At 45.3% G+C, this 25,159-nt stretch overlaps 1 protein-coding gene across 2 annotated transcripts in view; it reads left to right on the forward strand.

Annotated features, from left to right (window-relative positions):
- PTPRN2 (protein tyrosine phosphatase receptor type N2) overlaps positions 1–25,159 on the forward strand; it is a 635,529-nt gene that overhangs the window by 517,155 nt on the left and 93,215 nt on the right. For both annotated transcript variants that reach the window (XM_086865041.1, XM_086865050.1), the window contains one exon: positions 12,268–12,480. In XM_086865041.1, coding sequence (XP_086721167.1) covers positions 12,268–12,480 — 213 coding nt within the window. The remainder of the gene's footprint in view (positions 1–12,267; positions 12,481–25,159) is intronic.

Consider the following 25,159-nt stretch of genomic DNA (forward strand, 5'->3'; position numbering starts at 1 on the left):
ATAAAAGGACTCCAGCATTTCAATGATAGCCACATTTTGTTATAACAAGATCACAGTGTAAAATCATGCATTTCTTATCATGTTTTGCCATTAAACATGTTTTAAGTTGGCATTTTTATAAAAGCTTCTTAACCAGGCTATCATAATAATAGTATTTAGTCTCATGTTAAAACTTAGATTAATATTTTTATATATATTCTGTGAATATCAATCTAATCACAATGAATTAAGGCTGCAGTAGTGCAATTTTTTTTTTATTTTTTTTTTTTTGGTGAAATACTGATTTACATAAAGCCTCACTCTGAAAACATTCACTACTGTGTTCCAGGTGCTATTCTGATTGGTTCTGTTGATTTATACTTGATTTCTTAGAATGAAGGGGGCAGGATTGGGCCCTACAAAGACACTCGAAATGTTCTGTATAAAGGACAAGTTTCAAAACACCTGATGTAACTGCTAAGGTATTTTGAAACTTCATCTTCAATATTTAGTTTTTCCTTTAGCTGATGCTGCTGCTCAAGTATTTGAAGGCTGGAATTATTACTGAACTAGGTAGAATGACACTTTTTAATTTTTGACATAGCTACTAACAAGACTCTTCTGCCTCGTCCTGTGCTTTATCTCAAGAAAGAGGTGCATCTGCAAATCTAAAACACGTCAGCTTTAATTAAACTGAATATTAAAAATGCAATTTATCCACTGGTCTTACAATATTTTGTCTGTGGATCAGTAAGCATCACAGGCAAGTAGATCAGAGAGATCTAACAGCTTTGGGGTTTTTTAAGTTACCTGGGAAAATGTAATAAAGTAAAATCTTCATTTGTTTAAAAATGTCTATAAATGCATCCAGTTTTATCTCACTGATTACCTTTATAAGCAATACATTATCAAAATGCCACTTTTACAGGGCTACATCAGCCTCCTGGAAGACTGAACTCACTTTTTCAGACTGTTGGGCCTCACTTCGCTAATGGAAACCCCCAAACATTTCTGCATCTCTTTCCTATTTAAAAATAAACATTCAAGAGGGCCAATGTGAACAGAGAACTAATCAATAGGAAAATTTGCATCCAAGTTTGTTTTGATGAAGCATAGAACTATTTTATTTATTGAAACTGTATTAATGTAATTAAAATAAATGGAAAATGCACTCTTTACTTAATTAATATTTTAAGCTGTCTCTGAAGAATAGTATGCAGCTTGAATTTAGTTATCATTTTTAAATTGCAAGACAGATTAATTAGATTCAAATCTTAGCCAGAATGAAATAATTTTCTTAATAAAGCTAAGAGCTCTAGAATTTATTTGGAAGTAGAATGTGTCTGTTGTTGATCTGCACAGATGAGCATGAGAAGATAAGACATAAAATGCAATTGAGTCTAGTCATTAAAATTCTGTTAACTCTACTTTTAAATTATGGTCCTAGGTGTTGGTTTTATCTATAAGAAAGTTGTGATGTTTTCAAGACATGGGAGTTCTTCCTCTTTCTTAATAAAAAGTGCTTTAAATGCATGTGGTATAGGAAGTTAATATTTGGAAAAGATGTTTTGTTCATCAGAGTAAAGAAAATTCAACTTTGATTTCAAGATCCACATGAACAGAAAATCTATGGAAAATCCTTTACAACATATTTGGCTCCGTATTTAATGAACAAGGCTCCAAAGGATAACTTAAAACAACAAATGAGATTAAATGGTGTTTTAGCTTTATCATGCATGGTTTAAAAGAATGAAAATCTATTTCATGCTGTACATTGTGCATGCATTTGCAGAAAGAAGTGGCTAAACTTAGAAGTGCAGACAGATCTGTAGTCAGAAATCAAGGCAAAATGGTCAGTGTGGCTTTCAGTGCCCAATTGTGAAGAACAGATTTTTAGGGAGTCTTGACAAACATTGGTGGTTCTCAGACAAGAGTTTTGTTCTGTGCAAAATGGAAATACATTTCAGCATCATTCTCACTGAAATTGCAAGATTTAGAATATTTTAAGTTTAAGCATAGTTCAAATACAGCTCTTGAATTTGGATGAATGTTAATGTGAATCTTCAAAATACCGGTATTTTTAGATGCGCTAAACTCAAAGAAACTGTCTCAAAGTCATTTATACTTTCAATGTCAACTTTTTTTCCTGAGAAAAAGACATGAAACTTTCTAGCAATTTTATAATGAAATGCTGCTGATGACAGGGTTTGTTTTCCCATTTTAATGAATTAAATCATATGAGAAAATTTATCAGTAAGTCAATTCACAGATATGAGAACAGTTCTATAGATACTTAAAAACAGATTTTAAATTTAAAATTAGTGAAAATTGAAAATTATTTCTTCTCTCAACACCTTCTACATTTTTAATGAATAACATGTTAAACAATCTATGTTTAAATAATTTCTCTCTGTGACATAACCTTCACAAGTATCTGTCATTGCTTCAAAAAGTCATATTTAGAATGGGGTAAAAGTAATGAAAATCATATAAACATGAAAAGTTTTTTTAAAATATTTCACCACAAATTTCTCAAAATCTCACTGTTAAAAAAAAAAAGTGCTTTAACTAATATTTTGCTCTCTCTTGACACTTGGCCAGTCAAATTCATGTTCAACCCATTCAGCACCTGAGAGTTCTGAAAAGATACAATATTTTCCCAGGAAATGTTAATGAATATATTTTTAAATACTAAATACAAACTACAAATCTCATGGAAGTATTTATTAGTTTCAGACAGTTCATTAGAAGGATCAATATGCAAACACACGTGTACTTTTAATGAAATCACTTGGCGGGTTCATTTATCTTTCAACTTAAGCAATGCAGGTTAGTGAGCAAATTATGTATGCTCTGGCTCTTCCGTGGGCAGGAGAATATCAGGTGGAGAGGGTCCTCTCAGGCTGACAGACTGACAAAGCAATGCTTTCAGACCAAGCACTACAAACGTGGCTGAGGAAATGTTTGGAGAAGCCAAATTTGTGTTACATTGTGGGAACGTGAAGGATTTGGCATGAGCAGAAGCCAGGTGAGGGGCACCTCTCCTGTCTGCAAACCTTCTTTTCAGAAACCGTGGTGATGTAAAGAGCATCTTCCTCGCCCTGGAATGGGAAGTCTGAGTGTGGGTGTGATGTTAGCGGGGGTGAGCCCATGGCAAAATCACTCTGCACTTTCTGGGCACGGCAGAACAACACTGTACAGGGGATGGTGATGACATTTCGGTGTTGTCCTGCGAGTTTAAGTGAAGTGTCACCCGGGGGCGGAGCGGGGATGCTCTGGGAATTCAGGCCTCCCTCGGCTCCCCGCACAGGTGCATGTCCCTTACCCAGGTGCCGGCTGCCGAGGGGCTCTGGAAGGACGAATACCGTCGAGAGGAAAAGGAGGAGAGGGAAAAGGAGGAAAGGGAAAAGGAGGAAAGGGAATTGCTACACGGCGCTGCTGCGGCGTCCCCGGGACAGCCGCGGGGAGCCAGGGCCGCTCCAGCCGGGAAGGCAAAGCCCGTCGGGGCTCGGCAGGCGGCAGTGGCCGAGCCCCAGACGGCTGGGGGACAGCAGGAGTGTGGGGAAAGGGCGGCCTGGCCTGTTCTGGCCTGTCCATCCCATCCGTCCCGTCCCGTCCCGCCTCCGCACCGTCCCAGCGCCGTTCCCTCCGGGGCCGGGGGTCCCTGCCGAGGGCAGCTGGGGCAGCTCAGGACAGCTCTGCCCGGCTCAGGACAGCTCTGCCCGGCTCAGGACAGCTCTGCCCGGCTCAGGACAGCTCTGCCCGGCTCAGGACAGCTCTGCCCGGCTCAGGACAGCCCTGCCCGGCTCAGGACAGCTCTGCCCGGCTCAGGACAGCCCTGCCCGGCTCAGGACAGCTCTGCCCGGGAGCAGCCGCCGCCGCTCGGGCCGGGGCAGGCCGGGGCACAGCGGCCGCGGCGGCGTGGGGGCGGGACGGCTGGGGAGGAGAAGGGGAAGGGGAAAGGGGAAAGGGGAAAGGGGAAGGGGAAGGGAAAGGGAAAGGGAAAGGGAAAGGGAAAGGGAAAGGGAAAGGGAAAGGGAAAGGGAAAGGGAAAGGGAAAGGGAAAGGGAAAGGGAAAGGGAAAGGGAAAGGGAAAGGGAAAGGGAAAGGGAAAGGGAAAGGGAAAGGGAAAGGACTGCCCGCCTCCACGGACAGCGGAGAGCCGGCTCTGCCCTGCCTGCCATCCCCAGACGCGGTGACAGCGGGAAACAATGGGGACAGGGAAGCGGGAGGGCTGTTCATCGGCGGGGGAAGGGAGACCGAGGGGACCGGCCCCCGCTGCCGCTCCCCGCCCGCTCCTGTCCCGCTCCCGCAGCCGGGGCACTTCGTGGGTCGGTGCTGGGGGGGATGGGGAGGGGGGCCCAGCGTGTGTGTCGGCGGCAGGCGGGAATTTGAGGGAGATGGGGAAGACTGCGGGGTCGGTTTCGTTGGAAGGGTCGGTGGTGCCCGGGCACCTCCGCGGGAGCGTGGCTTTGACCGGGAGCGCCGGGCACGGCCCTGAGCAGCGCCCGCCGCGATTTATGGAACCGGACTCCGTTACTGTCCCGGGGCTGATCGGAGCACACTTCTCATTCCTAATTTCGTGTGTCATTTGGACAACGAGGACGAGAGAGGAGAAAGTTTGGATCTCCTTTGCTTAGCAATGTGTGGATATTTTTTTTTAAGGAGGAAAGTCTTTTAGGAGGAAGCGTTGTGGGCTCCTTTGCCATGTTGTGAATGCAAATGACTTGTAGCTTTTCCTTGATATCCTTGTTTGATTGTATTTTTGGCTTTCTCTCATTGTTCTACCCTCCACTTCCATCTTGCAAGAGAGACCAAGGAAAAAAAAAAGGAAAAGAAAAAGAAAAAGAAAAAGAAAAAGAAAAAAAAAAACGGGGGAGGGTGCGCGTAAAAAATCAACCAAAAGAAAAACAAACAAACAAACAACAACAAAAAAAAAAAACAAAAAAAAAAATGCACACATCCACAACAGAAACCCCAAACAGCTTCTCCAAATGAGTGACACAGCCCGTGTCCATTCATCGCCGCACTCCGGCGAAGGGTTTCTGCACAGCCCAGACCTCCTTAGCCAATTGCTGCCAGCAACATGTGGAGGGGAGGCATCGCTATAGCAACCGGTGGATGGGCCATGTGCGGCAGCCGGCAGGGGCTGCGAGCAACCCGATATAAGGAGGGCAGCGCCGGGGCGCGCCGGCATCCTCCGCCCGCGCCCCGCGGGGACCACCGGGCCGCCGGGGCCGCCGCCTGCCCCCGCCGCACCGCGCCGGGAGGCGGCTGCGGGCTGCGAGGGGCGACTGTGCTGGCCGCCGCCTTTGTCTGCGCTGAGGAGGGGCGGGAGGGGGGAGTGGGGGAAGTTTTGGCATCGGAGGAAGATTGCTGGAGCCCGCCGAGGTGCGCCGAGCCCTCGCAGAGAGGGGCCCGTCCCGGCACGCCGGCAGCAGGTACATGCGGCGGAGGACGGGGTGGGGGGAGCGCCCGCGTCTCTCGAGGCGGCCCGGCCGGGACTCGGGAGAGCCTTGTGCGCGGCGTGGGGTGCGGGGGCGGCCGGCATGGGGCATGGGGCAGCCGCTGTCGCCGCTCGGGGCCGGGCCGGGTCTCCGCGGAGCAGCGCGGGCGGACGGAGGGGTCGCTTCGCCTGCGCGCCCCCGGCCGCGGGCAGCCCCGGGGATGCCCCGGCGCGGAGCCGTCCAACAGGCGCGGGGCGGAGCGGGCAGCGGGCCCGGCGGGGCGAGGACGTGTTCCCGGTGCGGGGCCCGGGGACGGGAGCCCGCGGTGGGTGCGGGCGTGCGGCCGCCGAGCCCCGGCCCCGGGCGGGGACGGCCGCGGGGCCCGGCCCGGCTCCCTGTGAGACGGATCCGCCGGCGTTTGCCAGCGTTACCGAGAGCCGGCTCGCTTGCTGGCACTCGGCTGTAAGGGCGCCTTATCTAATCCCTGAATTATGTGCCTTCAGCATCAGCATTAGATCAGCGCTGGCGTTGCGGCTCGTGTTTCTCTTGCTAGCTGAAGATACTTGATTAAGCTAGGCTATCGCTGACCGTCCGCTTGGCTCGGGCTCTGACACTTTGACTTAGACCTGCCGAGTCCCTCTCTTTCACGGTTTTACTCTGACTAACAAAGCCTGGGCTGCTTCCTGGTGCACCCACTCCGATGCTTTGCCCTAACTGCCCCCGAGCCCTTAGAGACGGGGATCGAAGTTTCTTCACCGTGGTTTCTTCACCGTCTCCGCGCCCTCCTCTTGTTGCTGCCACCTCAGAGGTGCACTGTGCGGCTTCGGACAGGATGGGCCACGCTCCTCCATCTCCAACTCACCTCCCTCTTCCACAGGCATGGATGTGGCTGTCCGGTTTCCTGAGTTGTGTGTCATCCCTATACTGTCTCAGCGATGCTGTAGGCTTTTGTGCCTTACTCTTTATCTAACTGCTGACTTAAAAACATGCCCAGATCCTCATGAAAATCTTGAGGCTCATTGAATTCCCTCTTTCACAACCTTATTACTTCCATGCCACAAACTTCTTCGGGATTGCTTGGCCATTCTGGCATTTCAGCATCACCTTGTAGTGGGATTCAGATTAATAGCTCTAATTTCTTGTAACTCTAACCAGAAACTTCACTTCTGTTTGCCTTTAGGATGCCAGAAGAAAATATCTACCATTGATCAAGGGATCTTTGAACTCAGTGAATTCTTGATTGTATTCAGTCATTGTTCATGGTATTAATCCTACTAAAAGGTATAGAGATGCTCCAGAGTGCTTTGTGGTGTTGAAGGTTGTGGAAAGATCATTGTACCCCCACAGATGAATAGATCTGTGGCTTTTGCAGTGACCTTTCTCAGTGATTTGAATAAGCTGCAGTTCCCAGAAATCCATCTGCCTTTTGTGTTTGTCGATTTGTCTAATCTTTCCGACCCCTTAAAGAAGCAAAAAGTACCTTCCCATCCGATTTCATCCTCCCGAGTAAAAGCATTAAATTGACCTCTTTTCAGGTGATGGACTGACATTTGCTGAAAGTGATCCTGGCATCAGGTGAGCTTTCCGGGGAGAGAAGGAGGGGGTGTGAACAGGGAGGCAGAAGGTAGAGGCCCCAGAAATCTCTCAGTAAATCTAAAGATAGTACCTTAAAACACCGACAAGTAGCCTGGACCAAACAGCTTGGGAGTGCAGTGCTGAACACAAGGAGTGTTACATGCACAAAAGGTGAACATCCCCAGGCCCTGCTGCCCTAGCCTACCCTGACTGGGAGCACAGCATGGGAGGAGACACATCAACCAAAACTGAGGGAGATGCTGCTTTCCCTTCTGTTTTGTTTTCTTACTTTATGAAAAGTTAAAAAATCTTCTCTGTAGCTTTCCTGGGGACAGCTTATGGTAGCCAGGCTCCTCCTGACGTAAAGTGTTTCTCTGGTTTTCTAGTAACCTATCAAAACTTAAACAGCAGAGTGTATCAACCTATGTCTCAGATAACCTCTGGGAGAGGAAAATTACTAGAAGTGAATTTAAGTTTAGATTTATATAAATGAGCAGACAATCACGGATGTGTGTATATGTATATGTATATATATATATATATATATATATGAACACACACACACATATTATATATATACACACCCACACACATCCCTTTCTTCATGCTTTCTATATAAGGAAATAATACACATATATTTTCTTGTAATGTCAGTGGCTGCAACTCTTAACACAGGATATTCCTTAGAAAACAAACAAACAATGAACCAAAACTTATTTTAGTGAACTTTATTTTTAAGACTAATGATTTTCTTGTAGAATTCTTTTTTTCTGCCTAGGTACTTTTTTCCCTCCTTGAATGGCATATTTGCAAGTACAATTTCATCTGCACTGAGGAACAATAGCTTTCAGTTGCACAAAGGATTTCTCCCACCCTGAATCCAAACCACAATGCCTCTTGCTCTGATAATAGCTTCTGAAAAGATTTTGTAATGCACAGAATTAATACATGATTATTTCCGCCTCACTTCTCTCATTTATTAGATTCTATAGTGAATTCTAAATTAAAAATAGCACCTCTTGAGTTTCTTAACGTTCTAATATTTTGAAACAAATCATACTCTGAAGTTCCTCTTTTTGCCCATATTTACTAAGAAATCTTAATTTTTTATTATTGTTCAGAAACAGAACTGTGTAATATAAATGTAAAAATTGAAGCATGCAAAAATTGAAAAAATTAAAATGTTGAGTTGTTTAAAAATTAATTGTAGTGATTTTTCCATTGCTAACTGTAAGAGTGGTCAGGTGCAGTAACCGGCAAATTGGGGTTTAAATCTTTTTAAATTTATGAAGCAAAACAAAACCTCAACTTCAGTTAGAGTTTTGCAAGGACCAGAATCATGCCCTGTGTCCTAAAGTAAATAATGAAGTGTAATTCTGCTGAGGCATCTGGATGGTGAGCTTCTACATCACTGCATGGGGAGCTCCTCTGCTCTTACAAAGACTTTCTCCCACACTTCCAGCATAGGTGTGAGAACTTATTTACATGAAAGCGTACATTAAATATTTACTGACATTTGCCTGGAATTCGTTTGAAATGTCGACTGTTCTGCTGCATCATGGGATGACACCGCGGAACGGGATGCTGCTCTTTGATTAGAACAGTGATTTGTGACTCCAGTGTTATGGCTGCTCGAGTTAATGACTCACTTTTGGGTGTATATAAAATGTGTTCTGTCGAGGGACCAGGAAAGCCTACATGAGATCAGACCCTAAGCATTTTCTTTCTTAAAAAACCCACAGACTCTCACAGAAAGAGTGTACTTCAAGTAAACACTGTGTGTGTTAGGTGTACTGTTGTTCTTTGCCTTCTAGCATTTAAGCTAGGTCAGACTGTTTCAAAGCAAGACTGGATGAACACCTCCAAAGCCTCTTCATTCAGATTCACTTTCTAAGCCATTCATTTAGGAATTAGTTGTTTTTCCTTCATTGGGACTTAATTGATATTCCCCACTTTTCAAAGGAGAAAATCATTCAGAGGAATGTCAATATATTCTGTTACGTGAAGTTTAAAAAATGCATAGTTACATGGAGCTGAGTTTAATATTTAATTGCGTGTAATTTATGTGGTCTATTTATTTGTTAAGCCTTGGGTGGGGAGGTAATTTGTTTTTCTTGTTATGCAACAGCTATTGTTCCCCTTCCACCCCAGGCACACGCACCATGGCACATGCACCATGGCAGCCCCAACCAGCACAGGGAGAGGTGTTCTGCTTTAAAAGACATCCGACTGTAAATGTCAAATTCATAAATATTTAAACACTTTTCTTTCAATTTCAAGTCAAGGCTGACAGGACGCCTCTAATTAACCCTGGGCTCCGTTTCAGGCTGGGGCCTTATTGCAGGGAAGAATCAGGGGGTTAGGCGAGGTGGGGAAATCTGTGCTCCTGGCTGGAGGCAGCGGGGGCGGCTGGGGGAGAGAGGTGGGCGGGGGGAGGGAGCTGGTAACTAACACGTCGGATTAATTTTTACCCGTTTCATAATGCGATGTTTGGTCAGGCATCGAGCAGGATGAAAGGGCAGCGGGTTCCTCCAACCTCCGCGGGTACAGTGGGGGCTCTGTCCCGATGGGAAGTACCGGGGGGACCGGGCCGGGCTGCCCTTTGCGGTTGCGGCTGTTCCCGGCCCGGGGCCCGGGGATGCCGCTGATGCGGAGCTGGAGCTGGAGCCGGAGCCGGGCGATGGGACTTTGCCGTCGGCCGCACCCGGCGGCTCCTGCGGGACGGCACAAGGAGCATCAGCGGCTCGTCCCGCGGTGTTTCCCGGGCCGGCGTGGGGGCTGGCCGAGGTGGTCCGAAGCACCAGCCCCCCGCAGGCAGGGAGGGGAGAGCGGAGTCTTCCGACGGCCGCGACTCTGGAGCTGCTCCCCGTGGGGCGGGAGGGAGGAAAGGAGTGGGACGAGGGCCGGCGGAGAGCTCCTCTCCCTTCCCCTTCGGCTGCTCGGACGCGGCAGGCGCCGGCGGGCAGCGAGGAGCGGCCGTGCCCCCGGCCCTGCCCTCCGGCCGCGGGGCCTCCATCTCCTCCCGGGCCACGGGGGCCGGGCCAGGCGTGGGCACCGCTCCCCCTGGACGTGCAGGGGCTTTGCAAGCCCTGGCCTGCCCGAAGCCTGCCACAAGGCTCCGCTGACTCCCCCAGGGCAGACGCTTGCCGAGGTGTAAGCAATGCCGAGCGCCCCACGGAAGGTTTCTAACCCTGCCCCGTGTTTCAGGCTCCCGAGCGCGGCTGTACGCTGAGAATGCGTAGCGGGGGCTCTTCGAACAATTCTTTTGTCGAGGGCACCCAGCTCCGGGGACGGCAGCCCCGGCTTTGCGAGGAAAACTGCCTGGCCAACTTGGAAGCAACATCAGAAATCGCTCTAACTCCAGTGGGAGAAAGAGCCTGCCGCCTTTTCTCTTCTGCGTGTTTACTCGGAGCTTTTGACAGCACTTTGCTCTTATCATTGTCATCGTTTCTCTCGCATAGCCCTTTCCCCGTGTGCTCGGTGCGGCTCTGTCACACGGCATCCGCAGAAAGAAAATCGTTTAAAACCGTGGTAGAGATAGCAGAGAAGAAAGGCTCAGGAGCAGTGTCCGAAACTGCCCGCCAGCCTCCTTCTTCCCGTCGCTGCCCCTGAGCCCAGCCGGGGCCGGGCCGGCCCGAGCCGCCCGACGAGCGGGGCCGGCCCGCGGGGGACTCTGGGGGAGGGGGCTCGTCCCTGCCTGGCTGATGCGGGGACAAACACCGCGGCGAGGAGGATTAAGGTCCCGGGGCGCAGCGCTCGGGGAGGGGGCGCCGGCACTTGGGCGGGAGCCGCCTATTGAGATGCAGATTGCGACCCTTGGCCCCGGGGGGGACGGGGCCTTTCAGGGAGATGCTAATGGCAGAGCGCAGCAGCCCTTTACCCCCCCCGGGGCCGCGGCGGCTGCCGTCGGTGCTGCCCCTCCCGGTGTCCCCCGGCCGCTGCGGGCCGAGGGCGCGCTGCCCCCGGGGCAGGTGCCCGGCTGGGGCCGCGGGGGCGGGGGCGAGTAGGCGGCCCCGGAGCCCCCCGCGGCCGGGGCGGGGTGGGGTGGGGGTGCAGCCCCCTCCTCCTGGTGGCTGTTGGGATTTGGAGGAGGGGCCGGCTGGCGTGCAGGGGAGGGGAGGCGGCGGGCGCGGCGGTGGCTGCGCGGGCGCGGGCGGCACATGGCCGGTGGCCGCGGCGAGCCCCGTGCCCGCCCCCGCCGGGCGCACGGACCGGCTGAGCCTCCTCCGCACGGCGCATCCAGGCAAGAAAATCCGGGAGTTTGACTGAACCTGCATTTCCATTAACTCAGCCTCAGCCCCGGCTAATCCTCAGCACTGAAGGCAAGGAGGCTAATTAATGACAAGCTTTTACAGTCAAGACCAGCGATAATTGCTTTGGTGGCCTTTATGATTACAAGATAAAAATGGACCGGGCCTGACATAAGAGCCACTGTGTACACTGCAAGACAGGAGGAAATTAAGAGCTGGCTAGCTGAATACGGAGCAGAAAATTACTAATAGAGGAGAGATAATGAATAGGCCGGCTAGGCATTCATGGGGAAAAATCCATTTTGTTACCACGCGAAATTAGGTGGTGGAAAGGAGTTTGCTAATTGTTCTCGTCTTGTAGCAACCAGGACTGAGGCAGGGGCGTGCTTTTCAATTCATTTCCCTGGTAATTGTGAAAGGGGGAATGCAGGCCAAATGAGTCTTGCTGCAATTTGCGCGCCTGGTCTTTTCATTTTCATGTTGCGTTTTTAATTGTTGCTAATATAGCTTATAATGAAGCTAATGATGGGAAATTATTGTACAACTTTTTAGCTCATGGAGACGAGTGAAATGCACTAGAAGGATTCTCTCCTATTGCTACAAAAATAATAGTAATCTGAAGGAGTTTGGAACTATCGGGGTTTTTTTTTTTAAGCCGCTTCCCTCTACAACAGACAAAAGGAAGGATCGCCACCTACTTTTTTTTTCTCTTTTTTTTTCTCCTGTGTTTTATTTTTCACTAAGAAAAAAAACCATAGCGGATTTTCCCTCGCAGCGGTGCGCGGGGGGTGCGGGGCGCTCCGCGGTGCCTGCGCGCCTCCAGCGCCTCCGCCTCTCGGTGGTTACGGGCGAGCCGCGGAGGGGAGGGGAGGCGGCGGTCCCGTCCGTGCCCCTCGGCTCGCCTCCCTCCCCGGCCGAAAGTTAGGGCTGCCGGGTGTTCCCCCCGACGGGATCCCCCCTCCGCGCTGCTCCGTGACCGCGCAACTCAGGCGCTGCCTCTCTCTCCTCCCCTGCAGAAAAGCAACGTCCCGCCGCTCGCACAGCGCGGGGAAGAGGCAGAGTCCGCGAAATTCCTCCTCCTCACCCTCCTCTCCCTCGCCTGCATCGCCGGGGTCCTGGCGGCGTCGGGGGTCGCCTACTGCCTCCGCCACCGCGCCCACCACCGCCTGAAGGAGAAGCTCTCTGCCCTGGGGGCTGACGCCGGCTCCGATGCGCCCGCTGCTTACCAGGTAAGGACCGAGCTCTCCTCCTCCTCCGGCCCCGCTGCCCGGCAGCCCCCGGGGGGACCCTGCTCGCCTTGGGAGCCGCGGGGGTGGGTTTGTTTCCGACGCTTTCCCCCCGCCCCCGTTCCATTCATAGTCCCGAGGATTCGGTGTAGCAGCTTTTTACTACTGGCTATTAATCTTGGCTATTCTGGTAGCTGCAGTAAATTCGTGCTTAATTAGAAACATTAAAAAAAAAAAAGAAAAAGAAAAAAAGCAGCCCTCGCCATTGAAATTCTCAGAAAAATAACATTAATATCCATAATCTGTCACCCCTGCCACTATTAATAACGAAAAATCTTTAACATTTATGAGGAATGGATTGCACGGTTATCTGAAGATGTCTCTCTTTTTGAGTAATCGACTTCTTCGGGGTCTGATATGAAAAGAGCCTTTGACCCGATCTGTTGCCATCTTGTGCCATTATTCAGATAAAATGAAATCTAATGCTGATAGATGGGAGGTAAACCAGGACTGGTTCTAGGAGAACAATGATAGCAGATGTGTATCCAGAAATGCTGGAGGACTGCACTCAGCTTCCCAGAAATAAATCAGAAACCTCAAGCTTTTTCTTTCAGTTTCAAAAGTGTTGGGTGGAGAGACACTGCATCTTCCTGAAGTTTGTTTTAGATCATATGGCACTTATTTCTTGGTGTGCTATTGGTGTGGTAGTGCATGTGTTATGGTCATATACCAGACAGCCGTGGTCTGCTATCCAGAAATATTTGGAGTGTGACCAGGAAAAAGAATCTGAAAATGTGTAAACACTGTCTCTGTAGTATCTCTGTCTGTTGTGCACCCATAGGGCCTCACTAATGGCACTTTTCTGTCAAGTTTTATTTTACTTTCTTGTCCTGCTTAGGATCAGACATTCTGGCCTTTCTGTATCCTGGAGCTGAGATAGATTCAAATTGGCAGCTGAGAGTTATATGGGAATAAACTCATATTTCCTCACAAAGTTTGGGTCTGTCTGTACCTCTTAGATGTTAAAGATGTAATGTATTAAGTATACCTCCACAGGCTGGGTCTAGAGAGAATTAAGTACAGAATGTTAAATATTAATGTTTCTGTAACAATTAGTGTCTTCAGGAATGGTTTTGGTTTTACTTAAAAAAAATGTTTACTTTAAAAAAAAATCATTAAATTACATCTTTGTATTTAATGACTTCCAAAACAAGACAGGGTGAGAGCAAGAGCATTTCCTGTAAACAAAAAAAAAAAAAGAGTGTTCTCTGGGATAAAGTGTGAACAAAACAGCAGTTTATCAGTTTTGTTGGCCAGTGAGACTGTGGCCATAAATATTTTTGTTTGATTTTAATAGGTGACTTGCTGTTGGCTTATTTAAAGCACAGAAGCAGTAGGTAGGCTTTTTTTCTTCCATTAATTGTGAATACAGGAATTCTTAATTTTTTTGAAAAGCCCTCCAGGTTCCAAAACTACACTTGAAACTGAATTTGTGATAATTAACAGGACAATCTTCCTACTGACAGCCCTAATTAATAGTATCTGTAATTAAAATCGTGCCCTTCCAGCAGGAAAATTGTTTGAATTTCTTGGAGTGACCTTTTTTGCCATTTCTCCTGGGAGTGTAGTGGTTGATATTGATTTTATAATGAGCTCGGTTTGTTTAATAAGAATCTGTAATGCAGACACTGAATGAAATGTGTGCTTCCTTTTTTCTTCACAGATTTATATATATTTTTAAATATTCATATTTAGATCTGAGAATGACATTTTCTGTTTTAAAAACAACAACAACAATGCTTCAAGGTTGCTGCTCAGTTTTTCAATTGCAAGACTGTATTAATACTCTTTGTTCCTGACCTCTGGGCCTAGTCCTAACCACCTGACTTCTTAAACAGTTCCATTGGGTTTTCAGGAGAACTGTAGTCATGAGTGGGAGGAAAAACGTTTTTCCTTAAAAACAAAGGTTTCTAAGAGCTTGGCTCTCCTCCCATGGAAGTAAATGGGAATTCTGCCATTTGTTTCAATGGCAGCAGTAGGAAGCCCTAGTATAGGCAGACAAAATGCTCAGGCAGTTCTGATGCTGCTAAGTAGCATTTTATCAAAATGAATCACTGAGGCTGGGTCTGTATATAATAAACCATTCACATGGATTTGGAGAGAAATAGGATTGAGCCTATTCGCTTTGTCAGAATCGCCTTATGTTGAGCTGTGTTAAATGTAATGGATATCTGGTGTGATGTGTGCTTTGGATAACATCAATTAGGTCCCAGAAAGGCATACACTATCTTTTCCCTCATCTTCTCTTGTAGGGAAATAATTCAACCTGTATTAGTATGAGGGAAGGAAAGAAGCAGGCAGCTTTCAAAGCTGTACCTACTTGGTTCTCCTCTGTTATATGTTTCCCAAGTATCCGCTCAGTTAACTCAATGTTTTTGAAAAATATGGAATATTTCAGGGGCTGCTGCCACTAGGCTTTAAAGCACAGTACTCATGTTGCTGCTTACAGCTTACATGACAATTCAAATTTATTTTTTTTTATTTGAACGGGGAGAAATTGGTCGGTATAAAAGGGCCTTGTGGCCCAATATGATTCAGAGAAAACACAGAAATATCACTTTGATTCACATGCTTCTCCAAATGTCAGTGGTTTATATCTTCACATAAACAAGACTGACCTAAATTTTTAGCATTTAGCAGAAGCATTTTTCATCCTAACCCAGTTCAGCCAAGAGAGTTCATTCAGGGTTTTACTCCTTCCTTACTCATCCTGTGAACTTCGAAGAGTTTTTTCCCATGGCTATTTTTTGGGGGGGCTTGTTTTTTTTTTTTCTTCCCTTTCTGGTTTGTGCAGTGAAAAGCCACCTTGAGAAGGGGAAAATGGACAAACCATATTACCAGGGAAACAGCAGGTTGGCTGCTAAGTCTCCCCCAGTGCTGGAGGCGTAGCACTTGTCATGCAGCATCACCCTCCCTCAGGCACGAGCACTCCTTACACTTAGCTACTAACACAAGTATTTCTTGTGTAACTGCGTGAAGAAGGGACCTGTCTTGGGCAGGACAGCCAGTACTGTATAAAAGTTGAAGCAGGCAAATTAAATCACTGCAGTGCTCCTGATAAGCTGCCAAACCTGGTTATTCAGGTGCTGGCTAAGGCAAGCAGCTGGCCCTCCAAGTGTTGAAGCAGGGAAACCCTATTGAAAGACTAAGTAACAGGAGGAAGGATAGATACACAATTGCAACTTCAGTTATCTTTGAATCACTAAACAACAAAATTCCAGGGTGGTTTAATTAGACAGTAGCTGAGGAGCTATTCAAAATTAATGGAAATAGTGTGGCTTGTAAAATGTTACGTTTTGTACATAAAGGCGGGCAGTTTTTGTGTCTCTCACAAGCACATCTCCTGTCCTTTCAAACCACACGTGTAATGATTAGATAAGTCAGTGTTAGCATTCAGGGATGACTAAAAAGAGGCTCTTGGTGCCTCCGCGGAGCCCCCGCGCATGCGCGCACCTGCACCCCTGTTTTTAATTGTTGCTGCCGTTGCTTTGATCTTCTTTGAAAAGCAAGTTTAGCATTCTGCAAGCCCACTCTCTGGTCCAGGAGATTAGGGCAGAAGCGTTTTAGGAATTTTCAGCAGACACTCTTTGATTTATTTCACAGCACTGAGCAGATTTTCTTCATGCACTTTGAAGACTTTAGAACGTAACCCAGGGAAAAACGGGCATTCAGGCATCAGGAGCAGGCAGCAAACAGGGCCACTAAGTGCACATCTTACTTGTCACTGCTCCCATTAGCGAGCAATTTATTAATGTAATGAGTGTGTGGTAGTGACTGCTACGATTTAGGGATGCTCTGTTTGATTTGGGGTGATGTATTTGTGAGTCCAGCTGAACCCTGGCTTTTGACCCGTGCAGGGAACGCTGGGGTGTGCATGTTAAATCAGCAGCATATTTTATACTTTGCACTGCAGAACTTTCCTGTGAGCATGGTCTTCTGCATCACTGACACTGCTCAGCGAAACCTTGCCCATAATAGAATTAAAAGGCAAAAGTTAAAATGCTCTGAAGCTGGCTTCAGCAAGCTCGCCTTTTAATATTTTATGTCAATAACATTCTTTTTAATTTTCCTTCATGTCAGCCAAAAGGACTCCCTTTAAAAAGTAAGGAAGAAAAGACCAAACAGTTTACAATGAAGCTCTTTCTTAAACTGCCTGAAGTATTCAAGGTTACATGCAGATGTATTACATCATCAGCTGTTTTAAAAACTTGTCCAATTAACTTGATTTGGCAGGCATATAATTGTAAATTATATGTTAAATTCTACATTATTACATGTATTGTATTATGTATAAATTATATATTTCTTTGTCAAATACAGTCTTATTAATTACATGATCCTGCTGGATTCAAAGCCCCTAAGAACTTCTCCGTGCTCTTGCAGATTTGATCCCGCTGGTATTTTTTATTGGAGATGTTAAGAACACACTATTTGCAACAATTACAATAAATATTTTGCTGCAAATATTTTAAAAGGCTCCAACTGAAAGAATCTGCTGGAGACAAACCCTCTACTTAACCATCATGCATGGTTTGTGTGTTTAAATACAGATAACTCATTACTTCTAATATGGCTTAATATTTTACACTCTAGACTGAAATTCAAAAGCCAACTTGTTATTATAATATTAAACCTTAATGGTATGGTAATAGTGTATATCAACTCCTTAGAAACTGTAATTTCATGGACAAAGTAAAACAGGAACTGGGGGGCGGGGAGGAAAATTTTGCTGTTCTTATTCATCAAGTTCTCAGTAATATTCCAATTAACATCACGCTTAGTACTAAGGAAAGCTGGTAAATTGGGGATAATCCATATCATAAAGTATTACCTTCTGTCTTTATAAAACTTAATTTTCAAGGACCCTCATACACTAAAACACAATGATATCACTGAGGATGAGGTTATTCAGTGCATGAGTATTTAGTAAACATTTCAGAAGGAATATATTTTGTAAGGATTTTGGATAGATGAAAATTTTGCCTTAAGGCAGAACACTGTGAAGGGCTCGCTTGTGTTCTCTTCTGGGAAAACAAAGGGCATAATGCATTTTTAATCTTTTCTTTTTCCGTGTCCTTATTTAAAGAGGCAAAAAGAAATTATCTCGTGACTATGTAAAGCTACAGGACAAACTGTAATTGTTTGTGATAAAGCATACAAGGCATGGTATATGAATTAGAAGAGTTGTTCTTGTCCGTTTATGTCTGCTTTTTGTGTATTATGTGAACAATCTTGTCTCTCTTTGATTAGCATTTTGTCTCAGAATAAATTCTCAGGAACCTGCAGATACTTTGTACGTACAGTAGTTACATAAACCACTGTACTTGAAGGTGAGACAGTTTTCACAGTGTACAAAATATGTGTGACTACACAGAATTCACATTAGTCACACATAGCAATTCTGGGAGAGGAGAAGAAGGGAGGAGTGTTTCAAGGTAATTAGAAGAAGAGTTTGCCTTATGTTCAAACACTTCATTGAAGTCAGACAGTGGATGGCCAAAGCAGAATGAAGCAAAACACGATGTGTACAAATCTGGATTTAACTTTTAGTCAATTTTTTATCTGATTTGTGTTCAGAGCTAGCCACAATTCCTGTGGTGCAGTGGACCCTGTTTTTCCCTAACCTTGCTTCCTGTGGTAGCCATGAAATTTAGTTAAATGGTAACAGTGTTTAAAATAGCATTACAAAATACTGTATGAATTTATAAATCAGCAGAAATTTATCAAACTTGCCTGGACAATAAATCAGGATACAAATAAATAGGGGTGTATTTGCTAATACAGCATTTAAAATCAACTTCAAAATACTGCTCAATGAGAAATGCCCATTTAAGAGCTGGAGCTTGATGGCAGAGATTTCAGAGTGCACTTCTGGAAGTCTTTATTTGAGCTTGTGGTGTGTGTGTCAATGAGCAGGGCTCTCCTGTCACCTCCTGTCCCTGCTCTTCCCCTCTGCTCCAGCACACACAGCCCAGCTGAGGGGCAGCCCTGGGGGAACCACAGGAAAGGGACTTACTGGGCTTGGTACTGATGGCTCTCCCCCAGCCTTTTCCCATCTACATTAATAATGTCTGTGAATTGCTCAGTGCTGGAGAGATGGACTCGCCCTTACTAAAGAACATTTCACCTTCACAGCCCAGACCCTGGGCTGCTGCAGCAGTGGCAATGCAGCAACACCTAGGAGTGAAATACTCCTTACATTAGAGCGGGCAGGTGAGAGAAAGGTTTTTTGCAGGTGTGGAAGGAAAATGAACATATATGCAAGTCCTGGAGTGCTTGGATGAGAAGATGCCATGCAGGTCTATATTTTCATTAAAAGACTATTTTTTTCAAGTAGTTGTCCTTTTTTCTGGGTAGGACTAGTTCAAAGTGGCAGAGTGATTGTGCTGGTTTTGCTGACCCTCTCCTCTTAGCCAATGTTGTTTATTTTTCAAAAGTACGATGTTTGAGCTTGGTGTTTAGTGAAACAAGGACAGACATGCCCCAAGCATCCCGCAGTGTAATTTCTGTGTATCTAGGATGTAAGAAAATGCTAAGTAAAAATAGTAGGAGGTAAAATTAATTTAGTGACTCATTTTTTAATTACTGGGAAATCCAGAGTCCTTACCCAAACAGGCATTTCTTAGAAAATGTGCTGGAGGTGCTCTGGACTCGCAGGCTGCATCTTGCCTGGTAAATTAAACTGGTAAATATTTCGAATGGTCCTGGCACTATTTCAGGTCGGGCCACCCAACTTTCTCCAGTTTCTTAGCAGAATAAGCACAAAGAAAAATAAATAAATTTATTCAACAGGCAGTTTTTATTAATAATTTGGCTGCAGCCACCTGGTTTTAGAGGGTGAGAAATCTTGTTGCTTTATCTGCCCTAACTCCCTGTCCTGGACCACCAAAGTCCAGGCTCCTGCTCCTGAGGGCCTGGCTCCTGAGCATTCTGCTCCTGATTCAGAGCTCCTTTCACCCATCCCTCTAGTGCCACAGGCTGTTTGCCAGCTGAGCGTGGGCTGGTTCTGGATAAGTACAATGGATTGTCTCCCCCTGGTAAATTGATTATGTCCCAGTGCCTGTACATTATAAAGAAGCCAAAGATAACCACAGCCTTGCCTAATGGGCTGGAGAGTATTTGATTTGCAGTCCCAGGCTGTACATCATCTCAAGTGTCCCAATCTCTTTCTGGAATAACTATACTGTCTTCAGTGGCTTTTTTTTCCACCCCTGTGTAATGTAGAGGATAATCAGGCCTGTCTTTCCTACACACTTCTACCCTTTTTTCAGTTTTAGGATTTTCCTTTTTCTTTTGCAGTAGCTCTGTTATCATGTTTCAGATTTGACACATTTTTCTATTGTATATTCTCTGAATGCTCAGCAGCTAACACTGCAATCTGGCTTGCTGATCCTTTCATATTCCTCCAGAGTGCTGCACTAGAAGAAAAAAATATTAAGTTTTTAACTGGAAAGTTTTGGGATTTTTTTTTGCAGGATAAATCTTATACCAGGGCCTCTGAAAGGGAGTAGAAATAATTTTGTGTACATAAAGAACTGTGGTAGATGATGTTTGTCATTTCTTGTAGGACCATGTTGCCTGTGAGCAGGAGCAGGTTGCAGTTTATTCTCTGAAGCCTGTAAGGTATATAAAAACATTCTTCCTACTGCTTTCTTCTTGGTACATCTGTTCCTCCTGCACACCAGTCTCACAGGGTGGGCAGTGGAAGAGGAGCGGGGAATGTGTCACTTCCTTTCTCCTCCACACGTGCAGGGAGGCTGCGCCATGCTTGGCCAGGTGGGCAGAGCAGGTCTGTGTCCTGCCCAAAACAGCAACATCTTGCCTCCAAGGCTCCTTGTCCCTCCTGCACTGTGTGCTTGTGCTTCACCTCTGGGAAGGGTTTGAGGCTGACCACAGCCACCTGAGGTTTTACCCTGGCGAGCCCATACGGACTTGGCGGCTTTGTGGGACACATGAACAAAAGTGAGTCTCAAATCCTCGACTTTCCTCTGCCTGTAGCCCTGTAGGGACTCTTGTAGGGAAGTTGCCAAGTGGGATATTCAGAGCAGACTGATAGTTTTACTTGTTCTATTGTGATATAAGCTATAAGATAAGTTTGGGTAGAGCAGGCTGGAGCTTTCCTGGGGCCATTGCTGCTCCAGTCTTCTTAAGGGCACAAGTGAGAGGTGTCATCCCAAACAGCCTCATGAGTGTGTGTGACATGTGAGGGCAAGGAGATCCATGCAAGGCCTGTGTGCTGAGCTACAAGTCAGACATTGAGGGTGTGATTTGTGTTGGCTGGACAAGAGGCCAAATTTCATTTCTCTCAACAGAATAAAAGCTTTTGCTCCAGGGATGGGCGCCTTCTATCCAAGATATTTTCTTTCTCTTTAATTTCATGCACAACAGAGATCTAAATTCTTTCTAGCAGTTTAAAGAACTGTAAAAGATAATCTGAGTGATTTAATGCACATCAGCAAGGCATGATAAAGGACTGAGTTCACCTGACTTCTTTGTTCTGTGTTTTTTTCTGTGATGTGTTCTAAGGTCTGATAGAATCAGTGTCTGTCCCTGGACCTGAATTCAATTGGGGCATTACTGCAGCTCTTCCCATTCCAGTTCAGGCTCTCAGTTTTCATCACTTGTATTCTCAGCAAACAACCAAACCAAGACTGAAGAAGGGAGACTATAAAAGGATGTTCCTAAAACTTAAATCCTTCAAAGAAACAAAATTAATTTGGAGGGTTAGAGAGAATAGCTATTGAATAGGAGAAAATCAAATTTAGTGTAAGTGGCTTATCCAGATGAGAAAATCCATGAGGTTTTCCCTAGCTTTGTTGACCCGTTTCTGTACTTTTTGCTAAAGACAAATGAGTGGTGTTTTATTGATGGTTGTTTGGGATGACTGCATCCTGAACAAGCACAGATTTTGACCAGGGCAATAGGTTTTTTTTAATTTTTAATCTTTCATATTGATAAAACCCGGTTGAATTTCAGTGCAGTTTTTTTTTTTCTGTTTTCCTCTCTAGCTGACATAGTTCCAGGCTTCCTGATGATTCCAGGTTTTTCCTTTTACATAGGACGGCTGTTGTTTTGCAGAACCACGTTCTGGCAGCCTCTCAAGAGATCTCAGAAACGGCTGATCTTGCTCTCCAAAGTGAGAACAGCTCAACATTATCCTGATAAAACTCACTTTTGGTACTGGGATTATATGCTTAGCTTGGCTGATTAAAATCACTCTTTTCCCCTTGTCAAGTGCTGCCTGACTTGGGGGGCCATGTGCACTCCATGCAGGTTGGAAGGCGTATCCTTGGTCATACTGACAGCAGCAGAGGTGCCTGGTTTGATGTGGGCTGCACTACAGCCCCAAGGACCAACACCACTCATTTATTTTCTGCTACTGCTGGTCTCAACATCCCCCTGGTCTTCAGAAGTGTATTGGGGAGAGCATTCACATGTTGGAGACATACTGATCTTTCCCACTAACTACTAAGAAAAGAACAAGGGAAAGATGCAAAGGTAAAATTCACTATGTTGGTGCCTTTCTGACAGTGTGGGGAAAAGAAACTTGGATTATCTTTTTTCAGCTTCTCAACTGGAGTTCATTCTGGGAGAGAAAAATGCCTTGAGTGGAGTGAAATGGTGTGATTTGCTGGAAGAGGTTTTGCTGCAGTGGCTCACAGCACAAGGTGCCAGTGGCTGGCTATTTACATCAGATAGCAGGAGAAATGTGATGGAGCTGAATGTATTTTTGGGAGCAAAACAATGTACACATAGAAATTTATCTTACATAGGGAAATTATGTCATACATCTCCCTCTGTACTGTATAATAACATGGGAATTTGAGCATGTAAATTCTGTTTATTGTCACCCTCAAGAACAAAATTAAGAGCTGTAGTTCCTAGTTAACCTCACTGGAAAGCACTTGGGTGTGAAGCTATAACATACATAAAGGTTGCCTAGCAAGCTGTTCCAAATTTCAGCTTCTTTTTGGAGGTCTGGGTCAACCCAATTGCTCTGCAGGCATTGTTAACTAAGAATTTTGTTTGCTTCTTTGAGGGCTTTAGAAGTTAATTAAGTATAAATCAATGCTCAAGGCTTCTGTGAGTGCTGGTCACTCCATTGCTAAAGGGACAACACAGAAATGGAGGGAGCAAGGAAAATGTGACAAGAATGATTAAGGGCATGGAAAATTCATATGAAGAGAGATTGAAAAGACAGACATTTCTTCTAAAACAGTAACAAGTAGTAGTATAGAAAAGAAGAAAAAGAGGTACATAAAATGAGAAACTGAAGAAAGAGTAAAACTTTGGCCAAACACCAGGACAAAGATTTTCAGTTATATTAAGTATGTAAAATAAAAGACTAATAGAAGAAAAGCTGTCAGCAGAATACAACTGCAACAAGCAACACTTCCTGCAAAATGTTGTTGATGCACAAGTTGTTAACAGGAATCACAAAAACCAAAGGAGCTACATGAGGAAAAATATTCTGTGATAAAACAGCTAATAATGTTTCTGCAGATGCCTGTAGCTTCATGCCCCAGGTCTTAAAATAATCTAAATATGAAGTGTGAGCATATAAGAAATAGGCCTACTTTGAACTTGTCCTGTGCTGTTCTCATGGTGCATCTTGCAGACAGACCGGTGCTTGGTGGAGAGGCCCAAGGCAGAGTAGTGACCCTCTGTGCTTGTATGGGTTGGGAAAAGAAAATGCAGGAAGCTGAGTAATGGCCAGGGAAGTCCTGTTCTTTGAATGCAGACACACACATTTATCCCTTGCTGCTGCTGCAGGGTATTTAGTGGAACTGGTGCCATGGGACAGGTCAGGGAGAGCAGAGAGGGCTGCAGCTCTCTTCTGGCCAGGCACTCTCAAGGCACAACCCTGATCCAGCTGAGAGCACAGCTGTACAGAGAGACATGAGAGAACCCAAGAGAAATTGTGCATTTTTGCTGTTGTTGCTATCTTCTCCAAAATATGATGTCTCTGTATCTCTGACCACCAGTACCAAGTATTAAATCCCCATTAGTTTTTCCAGTATCTCCAATGACACCAATACAGTGAAAGTGTAGAAATATTGACCATTTTTTAATCCTTGAAGGCTTTTGTGATGTGATAGAAAGAACATCTGTACTCAGAGACACGAGGAAACTCGTACATACTATTTTTTCCATCATTTAGTAGGGTTTCTCTGTATTACCAAAGATTTGGCTCTTAATAACCTATTGTGACTTAGCAGCTTTGTTCTTTATAGATCCTTTTTTAACACTTGTGCACTAAATTTGCATTTGTTCTTCCTAGCAGAGCTGAAGAGGAATTTTATATTTTTTTCAGTGGAGAATGGGTAAAAAGCAGTGCGTTTAGTTTTCAGATCAGGAGGGGGTAATGACTGGCAATTTTGACTGTCATGATAGATGATATAAAAAAAAGTTTGTCACTGATGGCCATCTTTGGTAAATACTTCCTTTATCCTTGCATCACCTCTGGTGTATAGCTGCCTTTTGTGGAGAAAAAAAAAAGTATTTGATGTTTTTAGGACTTTTCCCATTTCTCTGACTGCTTTTAGAAACTCTGTTACCATTAGTGCAGTTACACAGACTTAGGGAGAAGCAATACTAATCTTTACAGTGGGATAAAATAACATTTTTAGACATAAACTAGTGGCTATTTTGTTTCTCTCCAGGCTGGAAGTGCACGCTGAGTCCTGCTGGCTGCTGGGAATTCTTATTTCTCGCAGAAATGATCTCCAGTTTTCAGTCCTGCAGGGCAATAAAATAGTAGACTACACAGCCTTAATGTATAGCTTTCCTGAGAAACTACAGCTGTCTTGGGACTGCATTTTTTGCCTACTTTGGGCCCCAGGCAACTATAAACGCTGGGAGTGAAAAAGGAAACATTTGTGGCAGTTATCTTTAAGAGCACTGGCTGGAAGCTGGTCAGGCTTTGGGTTGGTTAGACAAAGTCAAAATACACCATGTGGTTCTGCAGGGCCTTTCAGGTTAATTCAATTGTTGCTATGGTTTATTTGTAACCCATACTGTGCTGTGTGGTTCTCGCTGTGCCAGTGGTGAATCTTCTGTGGCAATTCATATTGAGGAGCAGCTGTGCCCTCATGAGCATGTATTAGACTTAGTTAAGAGGAGCAAAACATGGCAAAGGTGAAGTTTGTTTTACATGTTATTTTTTTTATCTCTCTGGTTACTCCTTTAAGAAATCTTTCCTCTTCCAGCTTCATACTTGTCATATTTTCATATACTTGTAAAATATTACATGCAGGCACAGCAGAAATGTGGAAATGCACTTTAGAAACCAGCATTGGTTGAAACCTTTTTTTTTTTTTTTTTTTTTTTTTTCATGGCAGGTAGGTCAATCTGATAAAGATTGACATCACTACCAGAATTGCACTTGTCTGAACTGCAAGGCCAGTGTTAAACTCTGACATTGTCAGGAACAACCTCAGGAAAAAAAAACTGGGTGTTTTTACACCAGTGGATATCAGGTGACTTCAGGTACACAGTTTGCAGATATGTCCTATTTGAAACAGACACTGATTTCCTTGGAGTCATCCAGGTAGTCCCTTTAAATTCTTAGGGAAGGCAGCATGTTATCATCATGCAGGGAAGATACTCTTTCAAATCAGTC

This window comes from Cyanistes caeruleus, chromosome 1 (assembly GCF_971803275.1).
Source record: "Cyanistes caeruleus chromosome 1, bCyaCae1.hap1.1, whole genome shotgun sequence".
In the NCBI taxonomy this organism is placed as follows: Eukaryota; Metazoa; Chordata; class Aves; order Passeriformes; family Paridae; genus Cyanistes; species Cyanistes caeruleus.